The sequence below is a fragment of the Athene noctua genome, chromosome 4 (genome assembly GCF_965140245.1).
Source record: "Athene noctua chromosome 4, bAthNoc1.hap1.1, whole genome shotgun sequence".
Classification (NCBI taxonomy): domain Eukaryota; kingdom Metazoa; phylum Chordata; class Aves; order Strigiformes; family Strigidae; genus Athene; species Athene noctua.
Genome location: NC_134040.1, coordinates 66,723,323 through 66,734,935, shown reverse-complemented (window position 1 = coordinate 66,734,935; position 11,613 = coordinate 66,723,323). Strand labels below are relative to the sequence as shown.

The following is an 11,613-nucleotide window of genomic DNA, read 5'->3' as shown; positions in this document are numbered from 1 at the left end:
TTTCTAAAATCAGGAACTCTGAAACGAAGTCTGAAAAAGAACTTGAAAAATAATCTGCAGCAGCCTTAAAAACACATGTCAGTCACCGAGGGAGAAAAAAAGTCTCTACCAAAAACGCTACTCAAAAGATTCAACAGGAAGATTGAAAGAATATTTATCAAAATAAGCCACTTCCACAGTGTAAGAATTCAGGATGATAAGAGAAAAGCTAGTGATGAAGCTAGATGAAGACAAGCTTTTATATGAGATAAAAACCCCTTAAGTGTTCCATGGGTTTCTGGATAGGATGACCAGACATAGGTAAATTGGTGAATTTTTTGGCAGGAGAATAAAGATGAAGATTAGGATCAAAGCTGTAAAAAAGCTGCTTTTTCTGAGGTACATGGCCCCTTCTACTGTCTATCATCTATGGCCCTACATTTGTAGCAGTTGCTTATACCGACAAAAAAGTTTTTCTATACCAGAGCAACAAAATGAAGCAGACTCATCCCAGGTTTGTTGGCTTTTGTGTCCGCCAGCTTGAGCAGTGACGACAGTTTAAATCCAACAGCATTGCCAGCGTAACCTCCCTAAAAAGAAATAAGCAAACAGCTGAGGCATGACATCAATGGACTGCAATACTAACAAGGAATTTTGGTCAATCAGCCATCTCCATTTCAGATGTCACTTACTGCATTCATAATATTCCCAGCCTGAAGGACCAAGTGCAATATGGAATGCAGCTCCTCACAAGTCATTAACTCTGTAAGGAACAAGAAAATTGCAGTTTAACAATTGTTTGTTTAGAAAAACACACAGTCAGTTACAAAACTCCTCTTCATCTCAAGCTTTTAAAGGTGAAAATGTGTATTTTAACAGGTAACTACAACAAACTGAAAAGGTAGTGGCAAAAAAATATGGTGCTATATAACTCAAATTCACAAGCACTGTTGACAGACCTCAAGTGGATGTTCAGACCTTAGTTTAACAAGCACAGTACTTCCAAGGCAACCCCCAGCAGCTAACAAATCCTGCCTAATCCTGCAATGTGCAGTGTCTCATGCAAGTGGTTAAGTATCCTCACCACCTACTAATTCCAGCATGAGGCAAATGTTCTGCACCCTGCAGGTTCCATTTACCATCTGCTGGGATTGGGCTTTTGAACAATTATTCTTTTTTTGGGAGCCTTAGCCATCAGGCCTGAAAAGATAACAGGCAATGTTTAAATTTTCCTTGCTTATCCCACTCTCACTATGAATCATGACTTTATTTCTGTATGATCACCAGCTCAGAGCAGCATTTATTTTACTTCAGCCACATCAAAGATGATTTAGCACAAAGTTATATTCAGCGTGATGCAAAGAGTCAAATGGAATAAAACTGCTTTTTAAAGCTCTTCCATCACAGAAGCTTGTTTTGTACATATTTCCATCTTTTGCAAAATGCACATTAGTGCTCTATTTGAATTCATACACTCAGCCACATATGAACACAAAACAATACTTTTTGTCTGTGCTTAAAAGTTACCAGAGGGGTTGCCTCAGGAAAAAGATACAGAAATTCAGAACTATAAAGAGTTAATAAATGGGCTTTACACAAGTGGCACAGCAAACTAATTAACTCCAAATTTGCAAGTACCATACGGCAAGAAAAATAATGTGAGCTGATTTTAATGTAAGGTACTGTATTTTACACTGATGAACGTCATAAAAGGTGGAATACTTTTGACTGCAGCGTAAATACTTTCGAAAACTATTTTGCTTCAAAGTTCACATTCTGTAATTTCCCCTGCATTTAACTGCTTAACATACTAATCCATCATTTTGGAAGCAGGCAGCCCTTGTATCTTTGGATTTCAGTATTAAAAGCCTGAAAAAATAGAACTAATTTAAATAACCTTTGATCTAACAAGCTATAGGTGAGGAAGCAAGGAGGAAGAAAGAGGAGAGAATACAAAAGAGAATACCAAATTTCATAAGACAACTTCTAAAGCTTTTGCATAGTAGGAGCCTGCTCAGCATCACTATAAGATACATCCACTTGCAGGCCAGACAAGAATCCATCAGGCTATTTAGACCATCCTAACCCTTAGTGATTATCAGCTTAAGTAAAGAGTTCTCTCAGCTTAATTACAAGGAAAGACACATAGGAGATAGGAATAGAAAAGTAGACATAACTCCTAAACAACTTCAGGCTATCCACAAACCCTGAAGTGAAAAGACCAAATGGAGAAGAGCACATGACCCAAGTGGACTGAAAACAGGGAAGCTCAGTCAGTCTGATTTGCATGACTGGCCTGGTGCAGGAGCTGGAGACCAAAGCGTCTCCTCTGGAAGGAATGAATGCATCAGTTCACAGATGTCCTGCGTGAAGGACATGAAGGACAATAGGGCATGGCTGCTTTTATACATAACATATTCCCTCACATATGTCTGTTGCTCAAAACACAAAGAACAGTGATTTGAGAGACATCCCAATAAAAGGCCAAACAAACCTCAGCCTAAGAAAAGGTACATTTTTCTGAGTCAAGGAGGACTAGTTTAATCCCCACTGGTGGGAAAAACACACCAGGCTTTTCTCCCTTTCCTTTCACAAAAAAATGACTATCCTAAGCATTGGTGCTCACGGCTGAATATTTTTACTACTGTGCCTTTTTATACCACTAAGCTGTCTAACCAGTGCTCTAGTAGCCTGTCAGAAAAAATTGCCACCATGAAATAGGAGTTTCATATTGAGGAACAGGACAAATAGGCACTCAAGTAATTTGAAAAAGTCATCATTAATGTTTAACTGAAACCAGGAAATGGAATATTTTCCTGCAGAGTAGAAGACACCAGATTACCTTACAAATAACCAGATGTGGTATTTCAAAACTTGTGAAATGTAGAGAACAAAAGAGAAATGTAGAGAAACAGAACAAAAACAGAAAAGAAAAGGAATAGCAATACCATTAAGCCTCTACAATAAAGATTTTAGCCCATCAATATTGCCACCTCAAAAGGCAACAGCATGTAGAGGAATTTGGAAACTGTACAGTGATTTTCTCCATGGATCTCTGAAAGAGTGAGCAGAGAGGTGTAACAAATGCATTCAATCAGAGAGTTTGAGATGCATGAATGAGCAAATGGTACCCAAAAGATGATTTATCCCAATTTGGCCATGGGCACCTTTGCTTCTGTCAGTTTTGATACACTGCTTGTAGGCATTGGTCATGAACTCATTGCTCGTGTGTCCAAAGTCTCCAGATTTTTGATTCTGGAAGCAAAGATTTGCCAGGCACACCCTGATGGCATTTGTCAGAGGAGAGTTAGCTTTCTTTTAATAGCTAAAGTACCTGAAATTCAAGCTCTAGTCTTCATAATGCAGAGTAATTAGCATGCTAACAAAAACAAGAGTATTATGCATGTCCCAACATGCTTAATTACCTTTTGTTGCCCGTCTTATAATTTTCATGTCATCCTGTAGAGAAGCACAGGAGGGTGAGAACTCCCTCTCTAACACCATGGCTTCAATCCTAAGAGCATAACTGGGGCACACAAACAAACAGGTTTAGAACTGACAGCCAAAAGAGAACATTTATCGGTAACAGAATAAACCTACAATCTCCTTACTTTGGCACCTGGATTAGTAAATACATGAAGGAATCAGCTTGAGACAGTTTTGATACATCTCCATCAAAGGCTTTTAATTTCTTTACCTAGAAAAGAGAAAAAAACACTAGCAAAGAACTTTATCAAAGATCAAGACTAACTTGACTTTGGAAGGAAACACCTTGAAAAGCAGTTAATTTAGCAGGAGGCATTAGAGAGTCCACTCAGTGACTGACTGAATGGCTTCACTGTCCAAGCTCCTGTAATTTGTGCACACCCCAGTCACAAAAAAATAAAACCAGTAACATCACTCTTCTCCCAGAAACCTAGCTACGTTGTCCAGTGGAAAAAATACGATGCCATCATTCTGACTGGTGATTCTGATTTCTGATTTCCAATTCATCATTCTGATCTCTGATCAATCACTGCTCTCATCGCTATGTTTAGGACACTGCTGTTTCAGCTTCCCCAGGAGAACTGGTTCTTTTCTTTCCAACTGGTCCATTTGCTGTGCTCTAGCTGTTCGCCCAGGAAATAGCTGCTTTAAGTGATGTTCTGAAAAATTATCCTCAGCTCTGCAATAACTGGGTTATACACTTGCGTATAGCTTAAACTTGACTGTGCTCAGCATTTCCAGCATAGGACTGCCTAGATCTCTTTGGCACAATGGCAGCTGAGGTTTAAGTTATGGGGTTTTTTTTCAGATACTTTCTTTAAGCATTTCCTCTAAAACTCTCTTAAGGGGTAAACTTCATGCTCTTGAGTTCGTTTTTTTTTTCATTCACACAAAATATTTTAAAGATAAATGCAATCTTGCATTTTAAGTTATTTGTTGTCAGTATTCTGAGAGCATCATTTACATGCAAAAGAAATATCACTGCATTAATTTTGCCGATCTTCCTTCCCAGTTCCACAAAAATCCATACATTTGCATGATCTGGAAGCCACTGATCTGCCCACATACTTACTATTTGTTTATAATAGAAGAACTGGAAAATACATGCACATATGTTTAAGTGTAACTGGAATTTCTTCTACATCTTCCAACACAGCAACTGTGTCCAAAAGCAGATTTCACTCTCAATTACACTATTTCTTCATTCAACCAACAAGTTCACACCCAGTATAGGTTGTATGTTTTCACTGATTTACACACCAGCCCATCATCCTTCCTTCTTATAACATTACACTTAAAGCCCATTCACAACCACATTTACACAGACTATCTTCAGTTTTAGAAAGCATATTAAGCTACCCTGGAGAGAGACACACTACATCAGGCCATCAACATTTACCAGGTTGCCACGATTTAGCAAGATAGCCACAGGTTTTTTAAAGCATCATGCACCAAATTAAACACTGAAGTTATTTTGCTGCTTTCACAGTAAAGAAGTAACTGATTTGCAGTGGAAGACAACATATGCTATGCTAAATCAGGGATTTAAAATAAATTCTGGACTAGTAGAAGAAAAGGATTCTTTTAACAGCTTTGTTCTGCTTCATTCCTATTCTTTTTCCACATCGTAAAAAAGTAGAAATGTTGAGAGCACATTAAGAAAGAAAAAACAAAATTTACAAATTAAACCCAGAATAGAAAAAACCCTCCATTTTCAAATTATAAAAAACCCGCAAACAACAAAAGAAGACCAACAAAAATGACCAAGAAAGTGAATTCCAATCAAAGAGCAATTTTTATTCAGGCTATCCAACTCCATTTCCTAACACCACCTGTCCCCTCCCTTTAACTCAAGACAGACAAAAGCTCCTTCTGAAGATAAACAGCATACCCATTTTTCTGAGGCCTGAGAAACTCCTAATTTACAGAGTCATTCACGAAGTCTGCCAACAAAAAACTGGAAAGACCAGACTTGACATTCCTGATGTTTCTAAGGTGTTAAATGGCAAGAAACAAAACCAAAATAAATACTTTTTCCTACATCATGAACTGGGGAGTGGGACACATATACTATCTCAGTCTTTGCAGGTATTCTTTAACCTAGCTTCCAAAAAATAGTAGTCTGTAACCTAAACAACAAAAATTGCAAATTCTCTAACCTCATTTTAGTATGTTGCAAATATCAAAGTTTGCCTGAAAAGGATATGGGCGTTCAGATCTGGGGTGGAGGAAGGGGTAGAAAAAATGAAAATCAGCCCACCAAAAACCCCACCCCATATCAGCAAAATCAAGATCATATAAACCACAGGTGATTAAAGGAAGATGAAATTTTAAGATTTAAATGCACAAAAAGTGCATTTGAGAGCTCAGGATACACAGGAGAGCCTGAGATACTCACAGGAATATTAACTTACTCATGCTGCCTGTACTATATTTAAATATACTTTTGACAGTAAGTAGCAATCAATGTTGCCTATGTGGAATGTTAATTTTACAGACACTGGATGAAATCCTCTTTCTTCTATTATATTAGGAAAAAATGCCTAGAGTGGTACAAGGGAGTACTAAATCGTAGAATTCATGCAGAGGAGGAACTTTCCTATACATGCACAACAGAAGACATTGATGAGGCTGCCTTCTGATGGGTAGGATGGGGTGTGAATGTCAAAATGAAAAAAGCTTTGGGCAGTAATCAACCCAAAAGACAGTCTGTGTAATCAGCCTTAAAGCAGAGATGTGCTCACCACCTGGTTACACTTTCTCCATCCCACAGCAGCCATCTTAACCCCCATTGGTTTTGCCTTAGATGTCCAAAACTACCTTTATAAGAAGCAGCAAAGAAGCTCAGCTGACAAGTCCAAAACCCAAGCAAGGTGGAGGATAGTGACCCATTCCACGACAAGCAAAACAGAAACACAAAAGAGTTATAAGGTCCTTTTCATCCTGGAATTCAGTACAGCATAGCCTGTTTCTCCATACGTGTCTAAGTTTTTGACACAGGAGATGAAACCCTCTGTTAACTTGACCTTAAAACAGTAAATAGTCTGGGGAATAGCTAAGGTAAAGTTAGGACAACAATTTATTTTGTATTCCCTCTTTATTACAAATTCATAATTGTAAAAGACCAGTTATCTTACCATGAAGCAGAAAAACCCCAAGTTATCTGACTGAATTGACACTACCTATAAACCAAAAGAACAGCTTCTGAACCCCAAAGCTAAAAATTACTGAAGCACATTTTGGATGGCTGCCCCTACACAATCCAAGGGAGGCTACTCAAAAGCCCGTGGGATTTGCCTCTTCTCTCTGCAGCCATGTTGTCCAAGTCTTCCCCAAAAGAACTGAGATTCTCTGATGGCTCCTAGAAGTGGGGCTCAAATTCAAATACCAAATGCAGCCAGGAACTGCAAAGAAACCATGGGAATTGACAACAATGTTCACTATTAATCATGTTAACAGACAGATTTAGACAGAGTAGATCTGGTTGGCAAGAAGCTCAATGTGACCTGTCAATGTGCGCTCACAGCCCAGAAAGCCAACCACATCCTGGGCTGCATCAAGAGAAGTGTGGCCAGCAGGAAGAGGGAGAGGATTCTCCTCCTCTACTCTGCTCTGGTGAGACTCCACCTGGGTCCAGCTCTGGGACACCCAACATAAGAAGGACATGGACCTGCTCGAGTGGGTCCAGAGGAAGCCACGAAGATGATCAGGGGCTGGAGCACCTCCCCTGTGAGGACAGGCTGAGAGAGTTGGGGTTGTTCAGCCTGGAGAAGAGAAGGCTCCGGGGAGACCTTATAGCGGCCTTCCAGTACTTAAAGGGGGCTGCAGGAAAGATGGGGAGGGACTTTCTATCAGGGATAGGACAAGGGGTAACAGTTTTAAACTTGAAAGAGAGTAGATTTAGATTAGATATAAGGAAGAAATCCGTCACTGTGAGGGTGGTGAGACACTGGCACAGGTTGCCCAGAGCAGCTGTGGCTGCCCCCTCCCTGGCAGAGTTCAAGGCCAGGTTGGACGGGGCTTTGAGCAACCTGAGCTAGTGGAAGGTGTCCCTGCCCATGGCAGGGGGGGTGGAACTAGATGATCTTTAAGGTCCTTTCCAACCCAAACTATTCTACGATTGTATAAATTAGTCTGAGAACACGTAGAGCTGAAAAACATGGTTTATTTTATAATCACAGTGAACTATCGGTTCTGGCCTCGACCTTCTCTCTTCAAGTACAACAAAATGTTTTCCACAAGAGTATGCAGCCACATACCAAGATATGGCAGTGTAATGTATACATGCAAGAGAGCATAATTACATTGTATGCTCCATTCTGTATTACTCAAATTGGGTGCAGAGCTACTAATTTAATTTTTCATTGTATTTGTATATGGAATATGCATTTGCACTGTTCATGCACGCCCATGCACACTAAATCAGATTTTAGATACAGAAAGTTCTCACATATGTAATTTGCTGCATTTTAAAAACAGTTACGACACAGAGAAAGCCTGATCTTTGATTTGGTTTCTGAACAATTGGAGTAGATATGCCTATTGCAAGTGTCTTATTATTCCTCACAGACAGGAAAGCTACTGAATTCCTGCCACTCAAGTTTTCAGTCATTTTTGAGCTACCAGTAGCACTTATTTACAAGTAGTGGGATTTTACTTTATGGCACAAAACAGGTATATTGCACTCCTATAAAGGATCTTTGAAGAAGAGTATAAATTAGTACATCCTCATACATGCTTGTAACTAAGTACTTTTCCACATTCTGATCAATTAAGTCAAGTATTCCCCACATTACAAATAAAAAAATAAAGCCAAGCGCAATAGTCCAGAGGAGTAAACATTTTTCTCTGTGATTTTTTCCTAATATTTCCATACCATTGCAAACATTCAGGGCACTAAAGAAAAGCAGAGTTAAAAAATACCAAAACCCCAAAAGGCAACCCAGTGGAATCCAGCTACAGGGGTACATGGGAAAGCAGCTAATGTATTAAGTGGGGAGGCACCATGGGGCACATGCCTGGGCAGTGGCAAACTTTTATCAGCAAATGATAAAAAGAAAAGGAGAAAAACCTGCAGCTATCATAAGGGGTGAAAAAGGAAGCAGGAGATGAAAGCTATGAAGGACAGTCAGCCATATACAGCACTGGCTGAGGAAAGGAGGGGGCAGTTACCTACACAAACATGGTTTGAAAAGGGTAGAGCTGAGAGACAGGAACAATTCCAGTAAAGCAGGTGACAGATGACTAGGGTTTTAAAACAGAGCGTATGAGCAAAGGACAGGCTTGAGACATTATAAAGGAAGTTAAGACATTGTGTCGATAACCTGGGCGTGCATGTGTGTGGGTGAGCTGATTAGCAGTATGATATGCTCTCTTCTGTATATATTTAAAGTACAAATTCTGGCTATTCTAGCTTGTTAAACACTGGACTCGCTCAACTTTTACCAGTCTGGGCCTGCTGAAGAGTGCAATGATATGCACATAAAAGCAGCTAAAAGCTTCTCCTCTGCTTTGCTCAGGATGCCAGTAAATGACAGCTGTCAGCCATTTTAACAGGGTATCATTAAGAACCAGCTAGGAATCTTTTTAGAAGTGATATAGCAAAGGCGGCCATTGCTTCAGTCAAGACAAAGGCTCTCTGGAAAAATAAGCTGTGAAAGGGATGAAGCAGAGGAGATTCCAAATGGGCATTCCTTCCTCTTATAAAACTGCTAACCACGGTAAGATACAAACAGCAGGACTTCTAACAAGGCTTACAAGGAAAATCAGTGATCTTATCTTACTTGTTAATGTATTGAGTTTTTATACCTTTTCTTGGCCTTTATTTTTTAATCACTGTATGACAGCTCACCTAGTGCCACACCCACAGCCCTGAACAAAACCTTGTTGAACCCTGCAGCAAGCTCCAGGTTTACCAGTTTCAAGAACTTGTCAAGTTATTCAAACTAAACATTTGAAAATGCCCAAACATTTTCAGTTCGACAAAATACCTCACCACAGTGCCAATATTTCAATAATGATCTTATTTAGTTTGACAAAAACATTCAGCAAAGAGCCAGTATTTGCTATTTATATCAAACAATCTCAACAGCTTTCATAGAAAACAGGTAGAAAATTACTAGTGCTGACACCTATTTCTGCATGTAAACAGAGTTGCCACATTACAATACTACAAAAAGAAAGAATAATTTTAAAGACAAAAGATGTTAAATGTATTTGTTAGCCTGAGTACTTAGCCTCCACTGTCAAAAAGCTGTTCCATCTGAAAGACGTTGAAATGTCCATTGTGTGCCTGAGATAATATGTAAATGATGTAAAATATGTCACATACGTCAATCTGGTGGCCAGGGGAACATTCAGGTAATGTGACTATATATCACAACACTTCTAGATAAGATAAGATTGGAGTATAAAGTCAGTGTTTATTCACAATAGATAAACTGTAAAGGTTGTTGCTATAAAAGAAGAAAAGTGAAGGTCTGGAGTAGCCCTTTCTACAGCTATGACCAGGAAAGGTGTTCCTCTTTCTTTCCTTTCTTTTTTACAGACTAAAGGTTTATGGTATCATATAAAAGTAGTAGACATCTCCAGATACAGTTATTGGGGTGGAGCACATGCCTGGCAGGGGGCACTTGTCTCTCATTCCAACCTGCAAGACAACTCTGCTACAGGGAAATGTGACTCTAAATACCTGAGCTCTGGAAAAGAAGAGTATACAAAGTGGAACTGCAGAAGCCCCCCTACGGCTACACCAGGACAGTCAGCACTGGTAACTAAATAACTAACCTTTTAGGATCTGACTGCTTAAGTCTCTGTTCAAAGTAATTTGCAATCCTTACAACGACAAAGCAGGTCTTTAGGAGAACGGGAAGCCCTACTGAGGCCGGGTGCAACGTTCTGCAGGGACGGGCCAATGTAATGACACCTTGCCGAATGACACCTATCTCATGTGATATGACAACCAGATCAATAAAAAATTAGGGACTATTAAACAAAATAGGGAACAGCAGAACCAATAACACCACCTGCTATCTCTACTGATTTTGGATTATTTGTATGTGGAGAGGGACTGTATAGTTCTGATGGCTTTCCCTTAGCAAATGGTAGATCACTACTCTAGGAGACAGGTTATCAGACTACGAGACAGATAATTAACAAAAAAGAAGGGGACATAAAAGGAGAACAGTGAACATACATTCAGGGAAGAAAATCCTGAGAAAGATGAACAAAAAAGCTCTGAGGCTCCTAAAGAGAAAAAAAAAATTAACTGACCACACTAACATTTTAGGAGCCACAGTAGTAAACAAGCTACTGGACCCACTTATTCCTTGAAGCATGAGGACACAAAGGCACTGAAACATTTTTCCATACCAACAGAAGCACACTCAGGATCTGCTCCCTGTTCTGCCACCCCCACCCACCCCACAGCCCCCCCAGGGGAAGCTCTCAAGAAGTTAAACAATTACAGAGAGAATAACAAAGGGAAAGGTGGTCTTTCCTTTTCCTGATGGTGAGCAATGAGATCTCTGGAGCATGGAACTAATTAAATACATACAAATACCTGCACACTTGGAACAAGCCTCTTTCCAGCCTCCCCTTGGGAACAGCAACAAATCTGATGTCTAATGCCCCTTAATTTCTAATGCCCCTCTGCATCATAAAATCTCTTCTATTAATGTCTCAAGTGTCTCCTTAAAATCACTTCTTAAGTGCTCTGACCCCACTATCTTGAGGGGAAGTCCTATAGTCAAATCATCTACTAGGTAATAAATACACCTTTTCACGCTTAGCAACACCTACTGGATATCTAAAGCATCTAGCTGAGTAATGCAGGCAAAATTCTGATAAAATTGAACAACTCACATTACAGTTCTAGCTGAAATATTTTCTACTTGTTTTCTACTTGTAAAATAACAACCAAAAAGAGGAAAAGAAGAAGAAATACCTTTCTTTCAGTCTAATTTGCTGAATATACACAAAGTTAACTAGGAGTCACTTTCTTTTTAAGTTAGTCCTTCACTGTTCTCCTCTGTCTGACTCTTTCAGAGGAGGGAGATAAATTCTTTTTAAATACAGGAATATGTACTGAAATTCAAACAGAGAGAAGGGGAAACAGTTTTGAACTCCCAGAATTACTGTCACCTCTTT

General features: G+C 39.4%; 1 protein-coding gene across 1 annotated transcript in view; it reads right to left on the bottom strand.

The window, feature by feature from the left end:
- The window catches only part of FHDC1 (FH2 domain containing 1), a 38,091-nt gene that overhangs the window by 12,387 nt on the left and 14,091 nt on the right, over positions 1-11,613 (bottom strand). Inside the window, exons 5-8 of the mRNA XM_074904036.1 lie at positions 3,591-3,676; positions 3,405-3,505; positions 672-742; positions 462-569 (exon numbers count right to left, since the gene is read on the bottom strand). Of these exons, the coding sequence (XP_074760137.1) occupies positions 462-569; positions 672-742; positions 3,405-3,505; positions 3,591-3,676 (366 nt within the window). The remainder of the gene's footprint in view (positions 1-461; positions 570-671; positions 743-3,404; positions 3,506-3,590; positions 3,677-11,613) is intronic.